General features: G+C 34.4%; 1 protein-coding gene across 6 annotated transcripts in view; it reads right to left on the reverse strand.

The window, feature by feature from the left end:
* Positions 1-27129, reverse strand: part of ANTXR2 (ANTXR cell adhesion molecule 2) — a 162671-nt gene that overhangs the window by 41172 nt on the left and 94370 nt on the right. For 5 of the 6 annotated variants that reach the window (XM_059066445.2, XM_067035906.1, XM_067035903.1 and 2 more), the window contains exons 13-16: positions 26114-26158; positions 25189-25281; positions 19665-19832; positions 19276-19356 (exon numbers count right to left, since the gene is read on the reverse strand). In XM_059066445.2, the coding sequence (XP_058922428.1) occupies positions 19276-19356; positions 19665-19832; positions 25189-25281; positions 26114-26158 (387 nt within the window). Of the gene's footprint in view, positions 1-14949; positions 19357-19664; positions 19833-25188; positions 25282-26113; positions 26159-27129 lie in introns of those variants that run through there. The other variant, XM_059066444.2, reaches the window with a different exon arrangement.

Genomic DNA, 27129 nt, shown 5'->3' on the forward strand with positions numbered 1-27129 from the left:
AATTGGAAAGTTAGTTTTAAGACGTAAAGCATAATTAAATAGTACACTAATTTTTCTATAACCTATTTAAAGTTCAGAGTTAATAACACTCACTCACCACCTCTCTGTGTGATGCTGGCAACTTATTTGTCCTTTCTGATCCTCAGTTTCCTTTATAAAATGGAGATAAGGAAAGTGAGTTGTTTTGAGAATTACAGTAACACATGTAAGGTCATTAGTACAGTGCCTGGCACATAGCTGCTGCTCTAGTGATTATGCTGGTTTTTCATTATGGATGATGATATTATCAATGATGACAGTGTACACTGACTTCCATGGAACTATATTCTTAATTTTTAAGTTAAGTATATTCTTCAAGTTTTGACTTTCTACACTGGTCATCACAGTTTTGGATCCTGACACTGTTGCAACATGAATGCAGTTACCTAAGGTATATGTTACACTGGGGTCTTTCCTGATTTTTATCTTTTCTAGTTGTAAGAATGAAGTTAAAGATACCTGGGTTTCTATGCCTTGCTAGATCCTTGTACTTCCCAATAACATACTGCTATTTCTATCTACATTGTATTCGTAATGAAATATTTCTGATATAGATTTGAAATATTAAAGGTCTAACAATTTGTGGTTTAAATAATATTAATACAGAATTTTTCTATTTATAAATAATATCTAAAAATACTTTTATCTAACTAATCAAGAGTAAGATAATTCTAATATAAGAATAAAACTACGGGGCTTCCCTGGCGCAGTGATTGAAAGTCCGCCGGCCAATGCAGGGGACATAGGTTCAAGCCCTGGTCCGGGAGGATCCCGCATGCCATGGAGCAACTAAGCCTGTGTGCCACAACTATTGAGCCTGTGCTCTAGAGCCCGAGAGCCACAACTACTGATACCGCATGCCACAACTACTGAAGCCCACGCGCCTAGAGCCCGTGCTTTGCAATAAGAGAAACACAGCAATCAGAAGCCTGCGTACCACAGTGAAGAGTAGCCCCGGCTCACCACAACCAGAGAAAGCTCGCATGCAGCAATAAAGACCCAACGCAGCCAAAAATAAATAAATAAAAATAAATAAATCTATTTTTTAAAAAGGATAAAATTACATACAATCAAACCATTGTCCTTAGAGGTTTAAGTTAAAAGCATTCAAAGGCTAGGGGTTACCACAAATGTAATTTGTCATCTAGTTAGCTGTAGGGAAAAAACCGCTTAATAAAAGGAGTATATTTAGCTGATTTAAATCAAAGTGATTGATTTTCATTTAACATTTGTCCACTATTGTTAAGTTAGAAAATCAATTTCCCAATGATCCACTGGGAGAGCAGTTCCATGTAGCTATATATATTTAATGACAAGAACACATTAGTACTTCAATGCTTATAATAGTATTAAATAAAAGAAACTTTGTGTTTAAATTATTTTGCAGTTGTGACACAAGGCAGCAAATTGTCACATATCAAAATGACAATGGAGCTAATCCAAAATCACATATTAATATCTTCTCTTTTTTTAAAAGAAGCAGCAAGAAATAGACAAGTCATATATAGACAGAAAACTGGCATAAAATTTAATTATGCTACTCTCTTAAATATGTATCCCCTTTACGTTCTTCCATATGCAGTTTATTTTCAATTTATTTAAAGCATAATAGTAGTAAAATATCCATTATGGATCTAGAATCATAGCATTATAGTTATTCAAGCATATTTCAGAATATTGAGGGATATATGCTATTTTTAATTCTTACAGTAACTTGTAAAATGTTTATATGTATTTATTAATTATTGATGGCCTCATGAAACGTCTAATTACTAAAAAAGTATGAATTAATTTAAACAGATTTGTAAACAATGGACCAAAACATTCAACCTACATAAAATTGTTTCATTCCTCAAAGATTATTATAGCCTACTGTCTGAGAGCCAATGCACAAGGTCCTGGGGTTATCCTAGTGAGCATGACAGGAAAAGTCCCATTTCATGGAGCTGCCTTGATTGGAATTAGATAAAAGGACAAGATTTCAAGAATTCAAAGGTATCTTTGTGATCATTTATTTCCCTAAATACAAATGAGAAAACTGAGGACCAGAGAGATGAGGAAATTTGTGCCAGGTTTCAAGCTAATCAATGACAGTATAGAGATCACACATCTTCTGACTCTTAATGTAGTGATCTTTCCAATATGCCACCAAGGGCTTTAGGAATTGCTGTAATTCTGCCTTCATCCCATAACTTACCTCCCCAACTCCCAGTGTCTTGCTCCAGCCTAGAAAACTACTTGCAATTCCTGGAAAATACAAACTATTTCATCCATCTTGTGCCTTTGAACATGCTCTTCCTTTCAGAGCCCAGAATTGAGGTGGCAGTGTAAGTTGCAGTATAAGAAGGCATTAAATTACATAACTTCTGAGGTCCTTTATGAGGCAGAAGTTCCTTATTCCACAAAGCTCATGAACTTTCTGTGGAATTTACTGCCACTTCTAAATATTATCTTTTATTTATAGAGGCATGTGAAGTTAAATTATTTTTAAAAGTATATATATAAATAATAGGGTAATATGCATGCATTCTGAATACAGTTTTTCCTCTGCCCTCAGTATCCACAGGGGATTGGTTCCAAGGTCCCTGAGGACACCACAATCCACTGATGCTCAAGTCCTTTATATGAAATGGCAAAGCAGTTTGTCCTCCCTACCCACGATTTCTATATCTGCAGATTCAACCAGCTGCGGATTGAATTTCAACTGTACATGCTAAAACAACTTATGGATACAGACATAGATAGAAATTGATCACTTTGGCCCCAAGAGAATCAGATTCAAAGCAGAACTTTAAAAAGCACTTCTCTACTTGTATAAAAGCCCTAATGCTCTCAGTTACTGACTGAATAGGGAGAAGAATAAAGTGCCGCACTGGACAATGATGGCGTGGCACCATGGGGCACTCACTGAACTGGAAATAAATAAAACCTGGGTTTGTATCTAGGCTCTGTTATTTTTCAGCAGTGTAACCTTGGCAAATGCACTAAATTTCTCTGAGTCTCATATTCTTCACCTATAAAATGGAATAAAATGACACCTAACTTAGCACTAAGAGTTGACCACACCTAACTGAACATACCCAAGACATAGTAGGTGCTCAATGACTGTTAGCTGAATGAGTCCTAAGTCTTTCCCATGAGGACAAAGTGTCCCCTCTTTCCTGAAATTATGAGTGCCCTCAACAAGCACAATGCCGTGCTTTCAACCCATCAGACACATATACAACCCCGACACATGCATGCACATATGAATAAATACATGCATTCACGTACATCTGTATTGCCAGTCTGAGCTTCAGTTACCTATCTAAATGTTCCTAAGAAGCAAGGAAGACCCCTAGGCCCCTGACAAATCAGGAAAAATACATGAAGCCATGAATCTCTATTTTTTTTAGCTAATAAACCTAAGTTGGTGTTCAAAAAAAATGGGATTTCTAATAGCAAAAAGTGTTATTTTATCCAAAAAACCACTTAACCACTTGACAATCCATCAGGCTTACTATAGCATCATTTTCATGTGATTCTTTTTGCAACTCATGATGAAAGACTGATATAAATATAAAAGCATTGATACCAGGTAAAACTGTACAGAGAAACACATATTATCTCCACTCCTATCCCAAATTTCATTTAGTCATGTTACTACCCAGCTCCAAGACTTTACTGGTTCTCCACTGCCTATAAATGAAAATCTAAACTCTTGATACATGCAGATTTTTGCATTGTCTCTCCAATAATTCCAGTGTGCAAAAATAAATAGGTAGATAAATAAATAAATGCTATTTCATTTTCATGTTTTATCTTATTTATATTTAAAGCTAATCATAAGAGGAAGAAAACACTGCTGTAAAGAGTAAACATAATATGTCTCAAAACCAAATTTGTGATTTTAAATTTGCAGACAATAATATTCAAGTCACTGGCTATAACTTGCTACTGAAATTCAGTTCACAGTCATCAGAAGTAAGATATACTTGTAAAAATTAATTTAGTGTGTTGCATATTTTCATTACAGATATTTTCATTTTGCTCAAATACATGGAGAATTTGAAATATAATTCTGAAATCATAATTCTGAAGCTTTAAGCCTTATCTGATTTTTGAAGATTTCCCCTGGAAGAACTGCAAGCCATTTTTTCATAGCCTCCCTAGCCAAAATACTCACAATTAATACAGTTAGTTGTAATTTCACACTGAAAAGTATCATGGAATAATAACATAGATTTAATAGTAAAGGGAGATAAACCTGACACACATGAGTGGAACAGCCACAGTGGGGAGAAAAAAAGAATTTTAAGGAAAGGCTGCTTAGTCATTTCAAGGTTCAATCTGTTTAATTCCACATGATTAGGTTTGCAACAGTGGAATATGGAACCATACAAACATACAATTTGTAGTTTATTACTTAAATAAACATTTAATTCTCCTATTGCCTGCAAGTTTTTCAGAAGAATAATCTCTTCCCCATTCTTCATTTCTTTTTCCTTTTTATTTGCTTCTTTTCCCCTTTCTGCTCCTAATCTTCCCTTTTTCTATTTCATAATCTGACATTTCCTCTTCAGTGAAGTATTTTGTATGCTGGCAAACATGAAAGTAGTATTATTCAGATTTACTGCTGTTGCTATGCCTAGGAATTTTATTTGGATTTATTGTTACTTGTCAATAATTCCTAACTGCCCTACAGTAACTGTCAAAAGGTAAAGGCCTGAATATTAACCCAGGGAAATCTTTGAAAGATGTAAATGAAAATATTTATGTAAGATACACACACACACACACACACACACACACACACACACACACACACACACACACACACTCTTCTCTCTCTCCTAAACCTCTCATCTTATAAAAGAGCATCTGATGCCAAAGCGTGAACAGTGTATTAAGGGCTTAACTTCAGTATTAATAACTCAGATTTAAAACTCTTGGCAATTAATTAAGATTAATGACAGAAGTCAGCCCCTTTTCCCCAATGTAACACTTCCTCCCATCTCTTCAATTCCCCACTCCACTGACCCTTGCATGCTTATTTCAGCATGAAAACCTGAGGTCCTGAAACTTTGATCCTGTTATCTGCTGCCTATTGTATCTGAGATTAACGAAGTAGACATTAGCAAATTTACAAACAACAACTCTCAGCTGCCCTACTTTAAGCAGTTAATGGAAAAGAAACTAATCTAGTTAAGAGCATAGGACTAGTTCATAAATCTGGAGTCAGAGGCCAAATAAAGCCATCACAATTCTTCTGGAGAGTAGGGACTGAGTTCAGTCATCAGCCTTCTTGTCACTGTTGAGAAGCCAGTGTTTCTATAAACTGGACTAATGAGACACTCAGAGCTGGAATAAGCCACATGTAGGCCTGGACAGAAGATGATAATGCAAGAGGCTGACATTACAATGTATGATTTCACTGGGATAAATATATATCTTACAAGAATTTCAATCACTGAAAACTTCTCTTGGACCAAATATGAAACAAAGATTAAATCTGTTTTTTAAAAAATGAGAAAAAGGCAACTGCAAGCAAGAAAGTAATAACATATATTGATATAGAGAATTAATAGAAATTATAAGCCTTCATCTATTCAGAATTCAACCTAAGAGAAAATAATTGTGTCATGCTCTTATAACTCAGAAAATGTTCAACAGATTTAATTATAAATTAAAAATTAATCATCATCCCAAAGTGATAAATCTTAGCTCCACAGAAATAGCATTTTTATGTATCAGCATCCTCAGGCATATCTTTATAAGAGATAATTCAAGTTTTTCTAGTTTAAGAATTGCTCTGATGTCTTAGCTTAGTTTCAGGGTGGAGTCATGAAGATAATTTTTAAGTCCTGATAACAAAAAACATTTATGTTCTACAAAGTCAAAATGATGTATCTCTTAAGAATCAGTAGAGTTTACACATAAATTCATTCATAGCTCATTTTTACTTTTAATCAATTATAATAAAACTAAAAGGGACATTAGTACACACAATTCTGTTCACTGAATCAACATCTTGTGCACAGTAGAGGGAAATATGTGAATTTCTGGCATAGGACATCATACCCAGAATTAGAAGGTTAAGGTCTTGACTCTGTTTACTGCACTGTGGAAACCATGGGGTCTGCAGGCCTCAGCTTAGATGCATGAGGTGAAGGGTAGTTAGAATAACTGGGAGTAAAGTTAAAATATGAAAGCCATACATAAGGAATACACTAATCCAGTTAAACACAGAGAATATGGTGACAATAAAACATCCAAGATGAAAATTCATATAAGCTTTCAAAGACATGCAAGTAAAATGGAGGAGGGAGGATAGAATTGTCTAAAAATGGTGTGTTATAGTGATGATAGCAAAGCAGTGGAACTCTATATGGTCTCTAGAGAAAGTAGGATGAGAGAAGACATAAGATCAAGGGTTAAACTGTAGGAATCAACCGATGTTAGGAGATAGAAGAAAGGAGAGAAATCAAAGTGTTAAAGATAATTGGAGAGTAATTGCTCTTTACTCTCCACCTCTTATCTGTATGCTATGTATATAAATGTGCTATTTTAATTTTTTATTGAAGTCTGTTTTACAGATTTACTGACTCTGTCAGTTAAGATAGGATATGATATAATATGATATGTGTGTGACTGCAAACCAAAATGTGCTTAATACTGGACAGGATTATGAAAAAATATTGAATATATAATATGTATTATTTTTAGTACACTAACCTTCTTTTGAAGAAGAATCATGGGAATCTAAAGTTTAGGAAATTAGAACCATCTTTTTTTCACATATTTTCTAAGTGAAAAGAGCTCTCTAGAGTGAGAGATATGAGGTATAATCAGTGAGTAAAATTATTTTGAAATGGGAAAGAGTTTGTCAAACTATCCCAATTTTGTTAACTGAAAAAGAAAAAAAGCATTAGGAGAAAAAAAAAGAAATTTCTTATAACCCTCTGAAATTAAAAAAAAACAGTTAATTTTTAATCCAAAGTCAGATAAATAAAATGGTAAACAAGTGAATGTCCACTGGCACTCAAACGTAATTTGTTGCAAAGTTTGAACAGTAAATCATTTTTATTTTATAGCTCAAAGTTTACAACAGTTTCAAATTTCTCAAATGTTAGAGGCTGTGATTTGATTTAGAGCAGAATTAGTGGAGAAAATATGTTTATGTGAAGCAATTTTAAAGATGATTTACTTAGATTATAAGTGTATAGTATAAAAATTATAGTATTTTATTTGGAAAAAGAAAAGGAAATGAAAGCTATTTAGCCAAAATGTCATTTATTTCTCCTTAAAAGTATATATTTATGTAATATATTAATATAAATTCATTTTTAAGAAGGGGGCAATAAAAGCTTCCTACTTAGGATGATTTTCTTAACTGCATTATGCAGGTTGCCTTAAACTAAACTTATAAATGGGGGTCTGGTAGACATAAAGACACCATCATTATGCACTCTGTTAAAGTAATAAACTGTCTACAAAATAATGTACTTTTTTCCCTCCTTGGACTATATCTTTTGAGCTCTAAACTGAAAACTGAATATTTAACATATACAAAATAATATAGATTTTTGTAAATTATTAGAAATTTTTAATGATTTATTTAAATAAATACAAATCTAATCTTCTGTAATTAAAATTACATAAAGGCTACACAAAAAGTACTCAGTCACAGGAAAAGGTTAAAAATTCTATCTTTGCTGACATTTCTGCTCCCAATTGGATGATTTAATTGATGTCCTCAAGGTGCTCAACATCAAAGCTGTATATTGAGCCTAAGAAAATAATATACTTAGCCCTGGACAACCAATGCTAACTCTTGATATTTTCAAAGTATTTTTTTAGTGTGCTCACTGATGACAAAAAAGGTTTATTTCTAAACTCAATGCATTAATTTGAGGATATTTAAACTAATTTAATAATTTTTGTCTCGATTATCAAAGCGCTGCTGATCAATATTAACCAAGAAATATCTCTACCTAAACTTATAAATTAATACATAACACGTATATGATGCCACTAAATACAAGTTATTTTGGATCAGAGGGGTAAAAAGCCAATTAAATATCTAAGTTCTATTTATACTTTCTCAGAAAAAAATAAAGCTTTTTTGGTAATTTAAATGATTAAAATTTGCATATTCTGTATTTCACTTTAGGGAACCAAACTGAGTCAACACTTTTGCCAGCTTATATGCATAATTAAGAGATGATTTTAGTTAAACTATGAAATGGTATCAAAAAGCACTCTATTTCATGAATTTGTTATTTTCCACCAAAACAGACATTAGTTGATGACATACACACTGAGAAAATATGTTCTATAGGAATATATATACACATATATTTATATTAAACATTTTACACACACATATACAAATATACACACACTCATAAATCAGACAGTGGAATTGTAACAATGGCGTGTTCATGACGTGAGTTATTCTAGTAAAAATTTGTCTTTCAAAAATGTATAAACTAAAGTTAATTCCTTCTACTAATTTAAACGGGATAGTTAAGGTATTTTAAGGATGCCCTGAAATATAACGACAAGAGATAATAAGAATGAAAGATACTGGTGGTAACATAAGGGATAGAAAAGTCTAGTGGTACTTTTTTCCAGTGATGTTGTAACATAATCGGCCTAAAAGATCATACAAAATTTCAGAACTTGTAGAAATAATATGTAAGCAATCACTTTACAAATTTTTAAATTTTTGATATTTTTCTTTCATTTAAGTATAAAAAAGGAAAAGTATGAAAGCACTGTGACATTTTGTGTTCAATAGGACTGAGTCAATACGGCTAAAATAAAGGGCTATCTTACAGCGCCTAAAATCTATTACAAAGTTTGGCTATAGGACACAAAATATTTTCATGGAATTGAAAAACTAAGTTTAAGAATGCAGTCATAATTGATACGATGTATAAAATAGACAACTATGAGAACCTACTGGTAACTCTACTCAATGCTCTGTGTTGCCTAAATGAGAAGGAAATCCAAAAAAGAGGGGATATATGTATACGCATAGCCGATTCACTTTGCTGTACAGTAGAAACTAACACAACATTGTAAAGCATAAATAAAAATTAAAAAATAAAAAAGAATGCAGTCATTGGCAGCATAATTCCAAGCACTGAAAACATCTGACATATCAAATCATCTGAGTAAAGGTTTCAAACTGCTTAGAAACACACACAAGTGGTTTACATTTTGCAAATGTGATGGGGAACTTAAAGGCAGTGTGGCACAAAATCTCTGCCTTCCAGATGCTTCTTCAATCTGAATATGAAGTGGTTTGATAGCACAGAGCACTGGGTGATTTGTAAGCATGACATAGTTCAGAGTGATCCTTGGGAGGGTAAGAATCCTTGAAGAAGCCGCCATTGAAGAGAGTGAGGCCATTTATTTTGAGCATGAGAATTCAGAAGCAGGACTGACAGAGGAGTGAACATAAATCTAAAACTGGAAATGTAAGCCAGAGGTCCAGCCTGAATCATCTGTCACTGCGGTTATCAGGCTTCTGTGGGGCCTTTTAAATGAACCTGTGCTACCTATGGTCTCAGGTTGGGTTTTTGTGGGTTTTTTTTTTTTTTTCTGTACATTTTTTAAAAATCAGAGGACTGGCATTGAGTTCTGTTATAATGAACATTCTTCTTTATAAAAGCAGCTACCATCATTCATTTTAAAAAAATGAAAATATCTGCACAATTAACATAAGTCCTCTCCACGTAATAAATTTAGGTTAATTGGAAACTCACTACACATTTATGTTGCTTATTTCACCACTGACTGATGACTTTGCCACATGCACGCGTTTCTCCCCAGGCCATTACTCCCCAGCTGCACCCACTCCAAAGGTTACCTTCAAGTCAGCACCTTTCCTTTATCTCAGTGGTGGCACAGCTATTTCCCCAGGTGAGGCAGCCTAAATATTATTAATGATAAAAGTTTACATTACCATGGAATTTTTATTACCTTACCATACCCTGGAGATTTACTTGCCAGACTAATATTTTAACCAAATCTGTTATGCCATAGATGTGTGTGTGCACCATTATGAGTTTTTGCAATATTCCCACCGAAAATTATACAAATCCTTACATTTCTTTCCGGCTGAATCTAGGCGGTAGAGGGGGAACTTCCTCAAAAGAGAAAAATGCTTCCGTTAACATGTGATTCTTACTTTTGATTTTTAATATCCAACTATCAGTATGAAGCCCTTATAAATGGGAAAAAAAGGTCAATGCAATTTTCTATATTTTGTGAAATACATCGGGAAAAATCTATTTCATCTCCATGTAATAAAAAGCCCTATAAGTTTAAAAACAGACATAGTGGGCGTACTTCACAGATGTTACTATCACTAGAATTATTTTATTGCCGTATTTAAATTTGTCTGCTTACTGGTGAACGAGGGACTGCTGTCTGAAGGTTAACATAACCTCGATTACAGGCAGGAAGCTCCTTGGAGATTTAGTTGGTTTGTGGAACAACTCTCAAACTAGTGCTGCGCTTTCTTTTTTCTTCGCTTTGCTGCTTCTCTGGCACTCTCTTTTCAGATAAAAAAAGGAGAACGCATGGTAATGCATCATTTATAAATTACCTTGTTATTGCAAAAACAAAACACCGCTTTGAAAACCAAACAAAACTCCTGCTGCGGACTCCAGCATGTTTGATGGAGGCCCTTCAAAAGAGTCCACGGCTTAATGGAGGTTATGTGGAGCTTCGATCTGTACCTGCTGTCCCCCGTCACTCCCTAGAAACTTGGCGGCAGATGTTGCAGCGTTAAGTTGTCTCTGAAGTGGCTTTCTGTCCTCGTCTCCCCACCGCTATAGAGTCAAACTGCATTAGATCTCTATATTTGTGCCTAAGGCAAGTTAGGGAGCGCAGCTGTGTCCACCCCCGCTCCTACCTTTGGTGTTTCAAGCCTCCAGGCAGCGAGTGTGAGACCAAAACGTTCCTGCCGCTCTCATACCTCCGCTGACAATCCGGCCGCTCGCTGCGGGCCGGGGCGGCCGCTGCCGCCGCTGCAAACAGATGTCGGTGACAACCTGCTCGCTCACACCTGGACGCGCGCGGCGCGCTGCAACATTCATGACTGCGAGGAATTGCAGCCACAATCAAAGCCCGGGCCCGGCTGCGTGCAGCCCGCGGACCCCGCCACCTCGGCGGGGGCTGGCAGCGTCCATAGGTAGCGGAAGAGAGGGGCAGAGCGAGAGATCTCTCGCGCCACTTGGATTCTTGATGCCTGAACTTCAATTACTTGATCAAGGACTTCAATTCAGCGGTGAATTTTGCAAATGAGCCCGGTGCGGCCTCTGAGACATAAAAGGAGAGCATTTGGCTTGAAATTCAGCGTGACGGGACTTGCACAGTAAGTGTGCGTGGCTCCCGGTTTAGTCCTACGTACGCTGATTTGTTTACTAAACTAAACTCTCAAGAGGCAGAATCTGCAGTAAACAATTTATAAATAAATGACAAGATTGGTTTCCAAGGTAGAAAACACGCCATTGACTAGGCAGAGGTTGTGTTGTTTTGGAACCATCAGCCACAACCTGAAAACAATTGTGTTTTACTGTCTCTCCAGCAGTGTAGTTTGTTGTCTTTTTTTTTTTTTTTTTGAGAAAAGCGTGACTATTCCTTTAAAATTCACAAATGAGAAAGCATTCTCATTTGTTTCTTGACAATAAGAAACAAACTGCATCCATGTCTAATGACATGAAAATGTTTCCAAAAGTCCTCCTAATCTCTACAATGTACAAATTGCTTTAAACACACACACACACACACACACACACACACCCCACTCCTATACCATTATACACACATTTCATAAGAAGCATAATCAAAAGTAAACATATACAAGCCTTTACAAGCACAGGAAAATAAAATTATTTGCAAGATTTATTCACCAATTGATATGTTGATAAGAAAGTTTCTCTTAAAAAGAACTGGACTTGAATAGCTAATAACATTGTTCCAATGAACTATTTGATATGCAGAGACAAAACTTTTTAGTGGAATCAATATCAATACATATATATACCTATATATACCGTATATATAGTACACATACCATACATATATATAGTATTTATGAAATCTTTCATGAGTAGTCTGAGTAATTTGAGATCAATATTTTAACTTAGTTTAATCAAGTACTGATTGGTTTCAGGGGAGTAACTTTGAAGACAGAATTTTACCCTTCCTTATGTTGATGGAACCTAATCATCGATAAGTCTAGTTATCTAAAGCTATCAGAAAAATACTCCAAGACATTTTCTCATTCAACGATTATGCCCTGGCTTGCCTAGAAAATGCAAAGCAAAGAATGGCCAGAAAACTAGAGGACACTGCTACTTGGACATCTTAGTCACCTAAATTTAAATTTTTCTCTACCCCAAGTAATCCTATGAGACAAACCATGGCTATATAAACTAAATTGATAAAAACCATAGAGTTCAGGCCGTTTAATTTTTGAGAGCTTAACTAACTAACCACGGTAACTTCTACCACCAACAGAAGGTAACAGTGAGCCATCATCTTTTTCTCATGCATAGATAAAGCAAATCACCCCAGTTTTATATCATACATCAAAATTAGCTGGGCCAAATATCCTCTAAATCCCTTATTCTCTTTCTGCCTCTGGGTCCTCAATTTCTTACTAGGTAAATAAAGTTTCTCAAATGAAAGCTACTTTAAAGCAAAAAAAGTACTGGAATTTAAAAAATATTACATGTTTTTTTAAAAATAAAATTTCTGGGATGCTGGAGTGTCTACTATAATACAGATTATGCCATGTACCATGCAAACATGATTTTATTTAGACAAATAATTAAATATTACTTTTTGGATAATAATATTTGATTTATTCCAGTTATTATAAAGTCTTTTAAATAAAATCCACCAAATATTTACTACAATTAAGTGTCCTATGATTGGTTCAGATTCTTTGGGGCACAAGTACACAGAGTCACATGGGTTGGCCTTACCAATGACAATACTTACTGTGTTCATAAGGAAAAGAATAGAGCAACTGAAAAACTTCATTCAGAAGAAGAAGCCAAAAAGAAAATCAGCACAGTGTATAAGAAATGCATAAACTGGTATAAGAAATTAGCAACTGTGTAAGTGAAAGCATAGTGAAGATAAATGTGTTTGAGAAGAAACAGATTAGATGGATGAATGAAAGGAAGGAAGGAAGGGAGGGAGGGAGGGAGGAGGAAGGAAGGAGTGGGGAAAGGAAAGCATTCTAGAGATCATACAACCGAAACAGTATTCTGACTTCCTAAAACATAATGTAAATATATAACAAATGTAGGGACTCTTCAGTTGTACTAATACCATACAGAACACTAATTCTGCCACAGTATTAGAATGATTCTTGCTGTGTAATTCTATAATTTAATCTCTGAAAAAATACAGGTTATAGTCATGTATGTATGGGGGACGGGAATTTTATATTGGAACTAATTCCATCAAATAAAGAGGATCTGATAGATGATGTGAAGTTGAAAGAAACTCAGATATTCTTAATAATCTTTGTGAAACATGAAAAATGGGGAGATGAGAAATTAAAAAAAAGGGGAGGGCAAAGATCTCTCAGGTTGTCTAAAGGAAAAAAGTTATATGCTGATTACTATAGATTTGACATCAAACCCCAGTTTAAAAAAATAATAAATATTATAAAGGACCATAGCAAGAATCAGAAGCAAAACAGCAAATCATGTCACACTTACCTAATTTCCATGATCAAATAATTTTGGATCACTGGTTTGGTTGGATGGGGGAATACATAAATATACGTTCAGCAAACTATTAAACAAATTAAATTCAGCAAACTATTTAACACAATATATTAAATATCCTTGGAATAAGATGGTAAACTGAGTTTATACTATTGGTGGGCTCCTAGCTTTACTGTATTCATGTCAATTAACTGTAGAGTGTCAACCTAGACAACCAAGGCTCTCATGGAGTACCCCACTGAGGTCTGAACAGTGGCTTGAACTAAGTGACACAAATTCTGGAAGCAGCAAAGCCATCAAGAATAGGTACTATGAAAAAAGATTAAGTCAGACTGTGTCAGGCACATATAGAATCATATATCTGATGGAAAAGCAAATCAATTAATTGCACTAACAATTGATATTTACTAAGCTTAAAGTCCTGCATTTAAATAAAAACAAATTTAAAAACCATAAATCACATCTATAGGTGAAGAGTGAAAAAACTGGAATTTTAGTTAATAACACAATAAAAGTTTACTATCTTTTGTCTATATTTTTGAAATACAAAATCTTTGAAAACTGAAGTTTGTCACCAAAACCTGACCTAAACTAACTTGCGAGTATTTATGGACTTTATTTATCCACTTGTAGCAATTAATATTTCTGTAGCAGAATGTCTCAGTAATGAGCTGAGGAGATGATGCTTTACATGAAATATGATATATGTATTGTATCAGATTCCTAAAATCTGAAAAATTCTGAATTTTGAAACAATATAACCCCAAGAGTTAGAATAAAAGGCGTTAGGATTATATAATACAGAAGTGTGACCAAATTACTAAAAAACAGAGGAAATTTTGGTCAAAATAAAGGAAGCATTACTCTTCAAGCATGGAAAAAATGAATGATGACTAAAACTGCTGCGGCAACATGTAGAATATTCTAGCACTATAATCTAAGAAGAATGTTAGATTTACTTGGTATCTAACAAAGTGCTTGGTACATGTTCAACACTAGATAAATATTTGTTAAATGAATGAAAGAATGAGAGCCCCATTCAAAAGCACAAGTATATCAATTTATCGAGACTCAAAGATTTCTTATCGTCTATTCCCAACCTTCCATTCTGGTTTTACTCCCCAACTTCCAGACTATCTTTTTTTTTTTTTTTTTCTTTAAAAAGAACCTTTAATAAATGGTCCTGGGACATAGCCTCATCCACCAGAGGGCAGACAGCAGAAGCAAAAAGAACTACAATCCTGCAGCCTGTGGAACAAAAACCACATTCACAGAAAGACAGACAAGATGAAAAGGCAGATGACTATGTACCAGATGAAGGAACAAGATAAAACCCCAGAAAAACAACTAAATGAAATTGAGATAGGCAATCTTCCAGAAAAAGAATTCAGAATAATGATAGTGAAGATGATCCAGGACCTTGGAAAAAGAACGGAGGCAAAGATTGAGAAGATGCAAGAAATGATTAACAAAGATCTGGAAGAATTAAAGAACAAACAAACAGAGATGAACAATACAATAACTGAAATGAAAAATACACTAGAAGGAATCAACAGCAGAATAACTGAGGCAGAAGAACGGATAAGTGACCTGGAAGACAGAATGGTGGAATTCACTGCTGTGGAACAGAATAAAGAAAAAAGAATGAAAAGAAATGAAGACAGCCTAAGAGCCCTCTGGGACAACATTAAACACAACAACATTCACATTCACATTATAGGAGTCCCAGAAGGAGAATAGAGAGAGAGAAAGGACCCGAGAAAATATTTGAACAGATTATAGTCGAAAACCTCCCTAACATGGGAAAGGAAATAGCCACCCAAGTCCAGGAAGTGCAGAGAGTCTCATACAGGATAAACCCAAGGGGAAATACACTGAGACACATAGTAATCAAACTGGCAAAAATTAAAGACAAATAAAAATTATTGAAAGCAGCAAGGGAAAAATGACAAATAACATACAAAGGAACTCCCATAAGGTTAACAGCTGATTTCTCAGCAGAAACTCTACAAGCCAGAAGGGAGTGGCATGATATACTTAAAGTGATGGAAGGGAAGAACCTACAACCAAGATTACTCTAGCCTGCAAGGATCTCATTCAGATTCGACGGAGAAATCAAAAGCTTTACAGACAAGCAAAAGCTAAGAGAATTCAGCACCACCAAACCAGCTCTACAACAAATGCTAAAGGAACTTCTCTAAGTGGGAGACACAAGAGAAGAAAAGGACTTACAAAAACAAACCCCCAAAACTTAAGAAAATGGTAATAGGAACATACATGTCGATAATTACCTTAAATGTGAATGGATTAAATGCTCCAACCAAAAGACACAGACTCGCTGAATGGATACAAAAACAAGACCCATATATATGCTGTCTAGAAGAGACCCACTTCTGACCTAGGGACACATACAGACTGAAAGTGAGGGGATGGAAAAAGATATTCCATGCAAATGGAAATCAAAAGAAAGCTGGAGTAGCAATACTCATATCAGAAAAAACAGACTTTAAAATAAAGAATGTTACAAGAGACAAGGAAGGACACTACATAATGATAAAGGGATCAATCCAAGAAGAAGATATAACAATTATAAATATATATGCACCCAACATAGGAGCACCTCAATACATAAGGCAACTGCTAACAGCTCTAAAAGAGGAAATCGACAGTAACACAATATAGTGGGGGACTTTAACACCTCACTTAAACCAATGGACAGATCATCCAAACAGAAAATTAATAAGGAAACACAAGCTTTAAATGACACAATAGACCACATCGATTTAATTGATATTTATAGGATATTCCATCCAAAAACAGCAGATTACACTTTCTTCTCAAGTGTGCACAGAACATTCTCCAGGATAGATCACATCTTGGGTCACAAATCAAGCCTCAGTAAATTTAAGAAAATTGAAATCATATCAAGCATCTTTTCTGACCACAACACTATGAGATTAGAAATCAATTACAGGGAAAAAAAAACGTAAAAAAACACAAACACATGGAAAAATTAATAAATAAAAATAATAAATGGTCCTGGGACAGCTTACTATTAACACACACAAGAAAATAATAAAATTAGTTCCTTGCTTTACCTTATTTACAAAGATAAATTCCAGATGAACTAAAGGTAAATTTTTTTAAAACTTTCTGAAGACAATACAAAAGAACATCTTTATGACATCAGAGTAGGGAAAGATTAATTAAATAGGATACAAAGTGTAAATCACAACATCAAGATTGATCAAATGGACACCAAAAGACACTTATCACAGAGTATTGTCAAAAATTTTTGTTCTCCTGGACATTGAAGGTCATATTTGCCCCAGACTATCCACAAACCACTGCTCTTGGCTGCCTCAGAGATTTTGTTCATGATGCTTCATCTGTGGAAATACCCATTCCACCTAACTTCACCTGATGAAACCCTACTCATTTTCAAAGATAGAACGCCTGTATTTTTGAAGAAGCATTCCCAAATTCCTCCAGGAAGAGTTAATCTCTCTTCCTCTATACACTCAAGAGTACTTGACACCTATCTATAAATGGCCCAGATCACATTCTGGAATAAATTTTATTTTTGTATGTATCTTGTTTCCCAAACAAATTTTAGGTTTCTTAAGGGCAAAGGTTATAGTTTGTACCCACTCCTCAGTATCACCTAATGCCATTACTTGTACATATTTACAATTCAAAAATTATTGAATTAAGTCAAAATTAGTACGAGTGAAAAAAGGCCAAAAAACTAAATTTTAATCATGAGAGTTAAAAGAATACAGAAAGTAGTGACAAGAGTGCTGGAACCACTCTCTGTTTTTGCTAATATATCTTTAGTGCTAGCACTATACCCAACACTCAGAAAGATGATAATTATTGAACAAATGAACCAATGTCTAACCTGGGGGACAGAAAACTAAGATAATACATGAAAACAATTTAAAAACCTGTAAAGTAGAAGTCTAGAATATTGAAGAATAGTGTTGTTATATGTTGTTCCAGAAGCAGAACTCCAGATCATGCATTAATTTAAACAGAAGCACAAATTTCATTAAATATAAGAACTTTCTGTTAACCACAGTGGTTTGGTAATGAAAGAGGCTGCTTAATAAACCACCTGGTTCTCTCTACTATGGTCCAAGCAAAGGGTAAATGATCTGTTGGGAATATTCCAGGAATATTTTCTTAAATTGCTTCTCCAAATGGCTGAACTCAGATGTTTATAAAACTAGCTCCATCTCATGGAAGTAAGATCTAAAAATTTAGATGTTTTGGTATTTTAAACACCTAGCTAGAATCATATAGCACTAAATATAGCTTGGCACTGCAAAATAAATATTAATCTCATCAATTATTTCATCCTTAAAAAAAAAGGCTCATCAGACCTGAATAACCTAATGTCCTCTGAAGCTGAAATGAATGAAGTTCATGCACTTGTTAAAACAGAATGATGATCACGTTGACACACAATGAAAGGATTCTGTTATTATTACTAACTGTATGGTGTCTCTGAACCAAACCTGCTCACTGTTACATATGAAAAGGTTTTAAACTATTTTTCTTATATTGATACAACAGGAAATAGTGCTTATATATTAAAGAAATTATAAAGCTGGAGTAATTCTAGCCAAATTTCCAAAAATAAAAAAGCCTCAAAAAGACTTCCTTGGGACTTCCCTGGTGGTGCAGTGGTTAAGACTCTGTGCTCTCAGTGCAGGCGGCCCAGGTTCAATCCTGGCCAGGGAACTAGATCCCACATGCATGCCGCAACTATGAGTTCGCATGCCACAACTAAGGAGCCCATGTGCCTCAACTAAGGAGCCTGCGAGCTGCACCTAAGACCTGGCACAACTAAATAAATAAATAAATATTATTTTGAAAAAGGCTTCCTTGATAGGGAAAATGCATATACATATATGTGTGTATGTATTTATGTATGTATTTTTATACATAAGTGTGTGTGTATCTCACCATTGCAGATGTCCATAACGCTTTATAACTTTCAAAGCACTTTCACATTTTCAAGAACTTAGATTAAATCAACTTTGAAGGCAGGAAAATACTTATTTATACCTAAAGCAACAGAGGATCTGAGGCATGTACCCCAGGCCTCAATGCTAGCAAATGTTAGCAAGACTTACTAATCCCCATTCTGTCCTCCCCGCTGGGTAAAAAACCTCAGAACAGAACGTGATGTCATCCAAGTCAAAGGCTGAAGCATTGAGTGTGCTTATTAAAGTATGTGTACAGTGGACCTTAATTTTTATGTTACTTGAAAAGGGCCTCATGTTAAACTGTGGCTTGAAGACATATTCTAACAATAGATAATCATTTATTAAGCACCCTACTTAATAGGAATTCGCATGAGACCATAATAATTCCTTCTTCAGATGTAATGAGGACTTTAGGTTCTTTTTGATTATTATTTCCCTCCCTTCCTTATACACACCTGAGCGGTCACTATTTTCCTAACACATCCCCACATACAAACCTCATCCCCTTCCTGAGGTCGCATCAAGGACACCCGGTCATACTGCCTCCGCAACAAAGCCCAGAGTGCATCCAGCCGACCCTAAAGGGAAACATGATCTGTAAATCCCTGGGCAATGTACTCAGCCTCTGCTAAAATGAGCTAAAATGAAGAAGGTAAAGCCTTATTTTCTCCTCTCATTTCTTTCATAAATTTAATGAATAAATAAATAACAAAAATGGAGTTTCTTGTTACTGAGAAATATTCAGTTGTTATAAGGTAAATTGAATATCTGTTATTTGATATACCTTGGTCCTCCTGCATATGGTTGGGGGGCAGGCAGGGAGACTAAAAGGATTACACTTTCTCTAGGAAGTTGCCGTTAAATCCCACAAAGTTTGAACAGTCACCTTAATTGGCGTGTACCACTTTGTCTGAGAAGGCTGGAGTGTGGGTTTGGGTCGAGGTGGTCTGGGCCTAAGGGGCTCCTCTGGTTCTTCAGGAATGGTCACCACAGCATTTTTGGCTTTCTCTAGCCTTGCACCTTCCTCCGTAGATCCTTTATCACCCCAACGAACCTTTAAAACAAAGGGAAATACTGATATCAGACATATACTGGCCTAGAGGAACATGCTCTTCTTTAGTTGGTTCTTTGATTCACCACCTCAGAGTCCAAAGATGAGTAGGTATACTAGCTCCAAATTCCTACTCTTCTGAGATTTAATAGGTTTCTCACCACTCATGTATTTAATATTAAGATCCTAGAAATAAAAATCCTTTATAAAAATCTGGCATCTATTAAATTTGATGCAGCCATTTCTCCATTGTTTCAAATAAGGAGTTAATTTGTGTTTTACATATGAAATGCATGATAGTGTGTAACTCTATTCTCTAATTAGGTATGTTCTCCTTCTAGCTAAACACATACCTGTATATACTGATGACACTGGGTGAAATAGATGGTAATGATGATGATAATTAGCATTTATTGAATGATTATTATGTGCCAAGCTGCATTTAATCCATACAAAAATGCAGTGAGATAGACACTATGTTTTTGCTTCCAGATGAGGAAACCAAGATACAGAGAGGTTAAGTAATGAGCCCAAAGCCACACAGCTAGTAAGCAGCAGGACAGGGATTTGAACATATATAGTCTGAAGGGTGCAGTAAGTTTCAAATAGGTTTGAATTTTACAAATATATTTTATACAAAGGAGTTAGTTTTTCCTTCCAAACTTTCCATCAAGTTTGACTAAGGCAAAAGTATGATTTAAACTTTAGCCTTTGGAATTAAAATAATTATATATGTTTTTCTCAACTTTGTAAAGCTCAACTTTGTAAAGTAGCTCTCAGTCTTTATTTCCTCTGCTCATATGGATATGGTTATTTGACATATCAAATTTTCATTGAGGAAGACAAATCTGAAAAGACTCTGATTTGTAGAGAGAAATTCAGGGACACCAGGGAATTCCACAAATTTGGGAGGATTCCTTTCTCTGAAAAACCTAGACATTGAAAGCAAGAAGGTCAAATGATGTTTTCTTTATTTTTCAATAAAAATGGGCTAAATTTTAGCCAAATTTTTTCATGTGTGGGCATGTGAAGAAGTTGTGGCCCCTGGAGAAAGGCTTTGTCCAACCAGGAACAGTAGAGAAGTCTAAAAACCAAGGACATTACCAAGGAAGACAAAGATAAGGGAAGCTCTAAAAAGAAACAGGAAGGCCTATCCAGGGCACACAGTGGCTCACCAGAGTTGAATAATTTCTACAAAGAAAAAATGATTAAATTCTTTTTAAAAGCATTTTAATGATCTGAATTAGTGGGTAGGAATACAGATGATTACTGTTCATAGAAAGATCTATTCATAGCTTTTTGATAAGGCTTACTTAGATGTTTTTACCTTTTTTTACTACAATTTTAGAGTAGGTTTTCAATTTCAGGTGGACTCTGTTGAGTCATTAAAATGTATCTGTATCTTTCAGTGTTATCAGTGGTACTAGAATGTTCTTTATGAGGTCGTTAAAATTGTTTTAAACACCATTAAACCTTTAGAACTAGATAGTTGGCTTTCTTTCCAGAGAAATGACCTTCTCTTTCAAGTCACAGCATCTTCACCTAGATAAACTAAAACTTTAAAAATCTTTAGATATATCTAAATTGAACTAAGAAACTCTAAAACCAAGACACATCTCCTGCAGTTGTAAAGTCTCAATTTTAAGGGAAAAAATAAAAAACAAATGAAGATACATAGTCAAATAAACATATGAGTATCATAACAGAGAGAAGTAATTCAGAGTAGAAATATAAGTAGGTAAAATTTAGATATTCAGAAATGATGGATTTTTAACTTAGATTTTAACTAGCCCAGGCTTCACAGTTGATATCCTAGAGGTAATGGTACTCATATTCTTCCTCCAAGTATCATTGTACCATTCTCAGATAAAGAACATGAAGACAGTTGAACTAGAGTTCTGACCCAACATTGCATTTCTAAACGTATGGTACATAGTTGCTGAGGTCTAAAGGAAATGCATTAAATAAATCCATTAGTGTTAGTTCATGAAGTAGTTGTTTTATCATTATTATCACCATCACCACAGACAATACAACAATCAATTCTCACTCAATCTCACTCAAACTAGGAAACACTTTATATAGAGTTTTCCTAAAACTCTTAAAAGCAATTAAATATATATACACACTTACATGTATAAATTTTAAGATTTTAGTTTGACCACATTGAGATAGTCAAAAAGGATAAAAGAATAACAAGAATGGATTGCTAAAGGCAGGCTTAACAGAATTAATATATCTGACTTTTTACTATTTAAAAAAAGTGCAAGCTTGATAGCTAAATTCTTCCAATTCTATTTGGCTTTCATGATAAACAATGAAATTCCATAATTTCCACAGCATATTTGGAGGTTGTATCATAAAGGAGCAATTTCAGAATTGAGAAAAGAAACAAAAACAGTTTCACGCGGAACTGGCAGAAACACACATTTGAAGCCATTAGGTATTGTGGATCAGTTGTGCTAACAGCTGTTATTAACATCAGCTCAGTTCCAGCTTTCTGCAAACTGCGATTATGATAGTGTTTAAATATTTAGGAGGAAGAAAAAATTTCTAGGTAAAATCCCTATACTGGCTTAAAATAACATTGAGTTATGAAGATTTATTCTTTAATTCAAATGTGCTCTTGATTTCTATAATTCCTTTCACTTTCCCCAGTTTAAACTGGGGAATATATTTAAGGAAAATACTTTTCAGGTTTGAATAGGCACTGTTTTAAAACAAGTTATGTTTTCTATTTTTCCTCTCCAAATTAAAATTAGTTGATGTTTGAAAAAGTCTAAAGGCACTTAATTCTTAGTTTATTTTTTTCTTTGTCTTTTTTGGCCTCACTGTGTGGTCTATGGGATCCTAGTTCCCCGACCAGGGATTGAACCTATGCCCCTTGTAGTGGAAACATGAAGTCTTAATCACTGTACCACCAGGGAAGTCCCTCAGTTTATTTTTTGTGTATTTTTACATATCGTGTTTCCCCTTTGTGAAGTCCACATTTACTTTCTCATTTTTTTCTTCATTCTCATTTCCATTTCCATTTCGTTGATGGAGTACTACATAAAATGTAGCCAAAATTATCCATGGCTAAAATAGACTCTGATTTATTAAAAGTGGGTGAGTCCTTCTCATAAATTTTCTTCAGCTAAAAAGCTAGGGCAATATAATTTCACATTAATTAGGAGTCAATAACTAAAACACAAATAAATAAATTTCAATTAAATTTGAATTAAATTAAATTAAATTTTACATTTTAAGTAAGAGTCAATAACTCTTAAAACGTGAAATGTGAGTTACTCAAGAATGTTCACGGGCCCTTGGCTTTCTTGACCATATTCCAATAATATGCCTTTTAACTCAGAACCCATTCTGTAGCTCATGCATAAACTTTTCTTTTCTGTAGAAAGAGATCTTAATCTTTGGAACATGGAATATTGGAGTAACAAAAATCTGCCACAATTCCTCGTGTTTTTAGCAAGAACTAATATATCTGAATCTCATTGTCATGTGGTATTTTATGGGTGGATTTCAAAATGGAATTAAGTTTATTATTCTGAATATAAATTAGTACATGCTCACAGTCAAATAAGTTGGGAACAAACAGGGAAATATATAACACAAATTGAAAATCACTCCATTCAGAGAAAGCTACTAACATGTTGTGCTATTTCCTGTCAAGCCGTTTTCCCCCCTGCATACATCTTTTTATACACACATTTTGGAACGAGACTAAATAAACTAAAAATAAGCTATGACAGATCATATTTGGATATTCATATGTAATGATTTTATTTACAATTGTATTTTTTTATATACGTAGGGACATCCAATCCACACTGTCCCCAACCTCTTCAATCCTAGAATGACACAACAAAGGCAAATGAAAGGAAAATGGCCTTCCTTCCATGTCAAGCAACAAGAGCTAGCCTTGCCATCTTCTCTTGTACTGCTTGATATTCCCAATTACCCACCTGCAAACACAGAAGCAATATTTTCTCCAAAAGACAAATGTAGTAAGCTCTAGCACCTGCCTTTTCCATGGCTTATTGGCAATGAGGTACCTGTCTCAGAAGATATTTCAGCAGTAAAGTGGCAAGCTCTTAGGAAAATGTGCATTATTTTAAGATCTAATGTGGTCAAGAAAATGAGAATCACTATCAGATGACTTAACCACTTTAGTAAGGACAGTCATTTAAGTAAGTCTGGGCTTCTTTTGAAGAGTACTGAAATTTATGCTGAAAATGGGAAATTCTCCTTGGGAATCTGAATTTTATTGAAATGTATAAAAAGAGAAAATTGTGGGACTTCCCTGGTGGTTCAGTGGTTAAGACTCCACGCTTCCACTGCAGGGGGCACGGGTTTGATCCCTGGTCGGGGAACTAAGATCCTGCATGCCACATGGCACAACAAAAAAATTTAAAAAAAAGAAAGAAAGAAAGAAAGAAAAGAAAATTGCAACAGTTGTGAGGTTGTTAATTAGCTTATTGATTTTTGCTGGCAGTAATGGGACAAAACAGATATGACAGTAGGAGACGTGCAATGATTGCAAAACACATAAAAACTCTTTCTTATCAAGAAATAAAATTAAAGAATAACTAATAAGAAAGAAATGCCAGGATCTGTTTTAATAATAAAGTCACCATATCAATGAGAAAATTCCTCCAGTTTCTCCTTCGGGTGGGATGTTGGCCTATCTATACTGTTGTTAAGGGCTCAGTGCTGACAGTGCTTGCTTATTAATTAATCCATCACTTTGAAAAATACTTCTGTGGTGGTAAGAAGACCTCACTTCATCTTCAAGATATAATATTTAAGTTTAATTTTAGTCTACATTTTGCCAGTCTAAAAGTTTAATAGTCTATAAATGATATTTAATATTAATTATGATTATTCATACTAAAACCTGTAAAAAAAAGCCTTAAATGTACTTCCTCTACATTTGTGATAGGGTATTATCCATGATATTGAATATTTTAATATTTTTCTCCTCAAATAGTACTTAACTATTGGATCTTTTCAAAGACAAGCATTGTTGCAACTTTAAGTAGCTGGCTTCTTCAAAGTTGATGTTCTCTGTAGTAATTTTTTCCAAAATAGTAAAAAAAAAACTAATTTTGTTTTACCCTTTAGAATTCAGACATCTTATCAATGTAGTTCTTTGACTAATGAAGTCAGTTCTTCTTGAATAATTTTTAAATGGCTAGGATTATTCCATAGGAAAAAAAATTGTCCAAAAAAGACCTAGTGTTAAGTAAAAATGGATGATATTAGGATACTGAGTTGTGAAAAGTACAGTTTCCATGGCTTGATAGTTCTAAAACTACATATTCCAGATTAGCAGCTTCTAATTTTTTTTTAAGATACCAACCTCCATTCTTTTAATTCCTCCAACCCCTCGACCACCATAATAGGAAGCATCCACGGTTGGCCATTTCTTGGTAGGCAGAGGTTCTTCTTCCTCCTATGTGGATACAAGTTTTAAAAACTGAGCTTAATTAATTTCTTAAAATATTGCTTAGTCGGAACCAACTCACATTTAAATATTTTTCCAAATAATGACATTGATTTGGGAGAAATATAGTAAAAATTACATATAGCACATGTGGATGTACTTATGTGCATAAATTTCAAGTGAGGTTCTATAGAATATGAGGACTCCTTCCATTCCACAATTTGAGGAATCTACCTTATTTCACTAGGCTACCAGAAGTTGCTCCTTAACTATGATCATCATTTGGTTTTTCCAGATTTATTCATCACTTCAGAGTTAGGAAGATAAAACATTAAAATTAGGACCGCATTTCAATGATCATTTAAAGCCTCAATGTATGTGTAAATTTAAACTCTGCAAAATTTATACTGAAAAGATAGGTAGTTGAGAAGCTTTGAAAATGCACAACACCATATTTTCTGTTGCTAACACAATTTTGGCTAACAGAGTAATGTAAAAGTATAATCATTTTGAAGAAAGTAATAATATCTTTAAACTGCCAGCTTGGATCTTCCAACTTTTTGTAAAGAAGACAAGTGAGCAGAACTATTGATATATTGCTATAAAAAGTAAATTAAATCTCTATGTACTATTGATCCTGATGGCTAGTCTACATTTATCAATGTGTGAAGGTCCCGTTCCTCTAGCACATGAAAGAAATCATGAGAAGACAAAATATAATTGATTTTCATAATTTCAAAAGTCAATATATAGGTATCACAGTTATCTAATAACAATGTAATTGATCAAATTAGGGATAATATCTAAATACACCCACATCACTTATTAGGCACTCATTTACCTCTTTTGGTGCAGAGGGTGGTGGTGGAGGAGGATCCTTGATAACCTGTACCAAAAAAAAACAAAACCAAAACAACAATCAAATGCAGAAACTTCAGTGGCACAGGAAGGAGACAGAAAGGATGTATAAAAATAATTAGATCAATAAAATACTGTGGTGGCACCAAAGATGTCCCAGATGAACCTAGCCTCCCAAAACATATGCCCCCCTTTTGAACCTGGGCTTCTTTGTAACTGGCTTTGGACTAACTAGCAACTACTAGGTTTTCTTTGACTAACTAGCTAGCTAACTAGCACATTCATTCATTTTATCTTTATGATATAGATATAGCTTCAGTTTTCAGGTAAATAACAAGAGCAAAAATTGTCAAATATCTTGCACTAAGTGGCTCTTCTAATGCAAACATTTTTCACTTACAGTATGTCCCCTCAAATGGAGTAGGAATTTACTAAGTCTTCCTGCTATGATTCACTGACTTTTTCAGAAATTGACAATACAAAGTTAACTTGCTTTGGATGCGATAATAGAGAAATTAACATACTCTCTTTCTCCACCTTTTAATCTAGAAACAAATCAACCTCCTAGCCAAGAGTTCTTTCCTGTGAATCGTTACTCAATATATTATTTCATGAAATTTGATGTGGTTAATTCTTTATGTGAGAGGAATACAGACTGAGATCAAATTTAAATGACCTTTACTGGTACTGGGGTATCTGGACTTTCATACCATCATGATAGAAAATTACTGACCAAGGGCCAGTAGTGTCTGATAATTCAAGTACACATCCAAGTCTCTATGCTAAGAGGAAAAACTGTTTGAAAATATAACTGCTTCACTTCATCTAAGGTCAAGTGTGTCAATTATCTTATTAAATTTTTAAAATTTTAAAACAATAGTAGTTCTGAAAATGAATATCATCAAAGAATTATTACTACTGTTCAGGTATATTCCTATTATCATGAATATGTTTTTTAAAGACTGCATATATTTTAAAGATATACACTGAAACATTTCC

Source organism: Kogia breviceps, chromosome 6, assembly GCF_026419965.1.
Source record: "Kogia breviceps isolate mKogBre1 chromosome 6, mKogBre1 haplotype 1, whole genome shotgun sequence".
Taxonomy (NCBI): Eukaryota; Metazoa; Chordata; class Mammalia; order Artiodactyla; family Physeteridae; genus Kogia; species Kogia breviceps.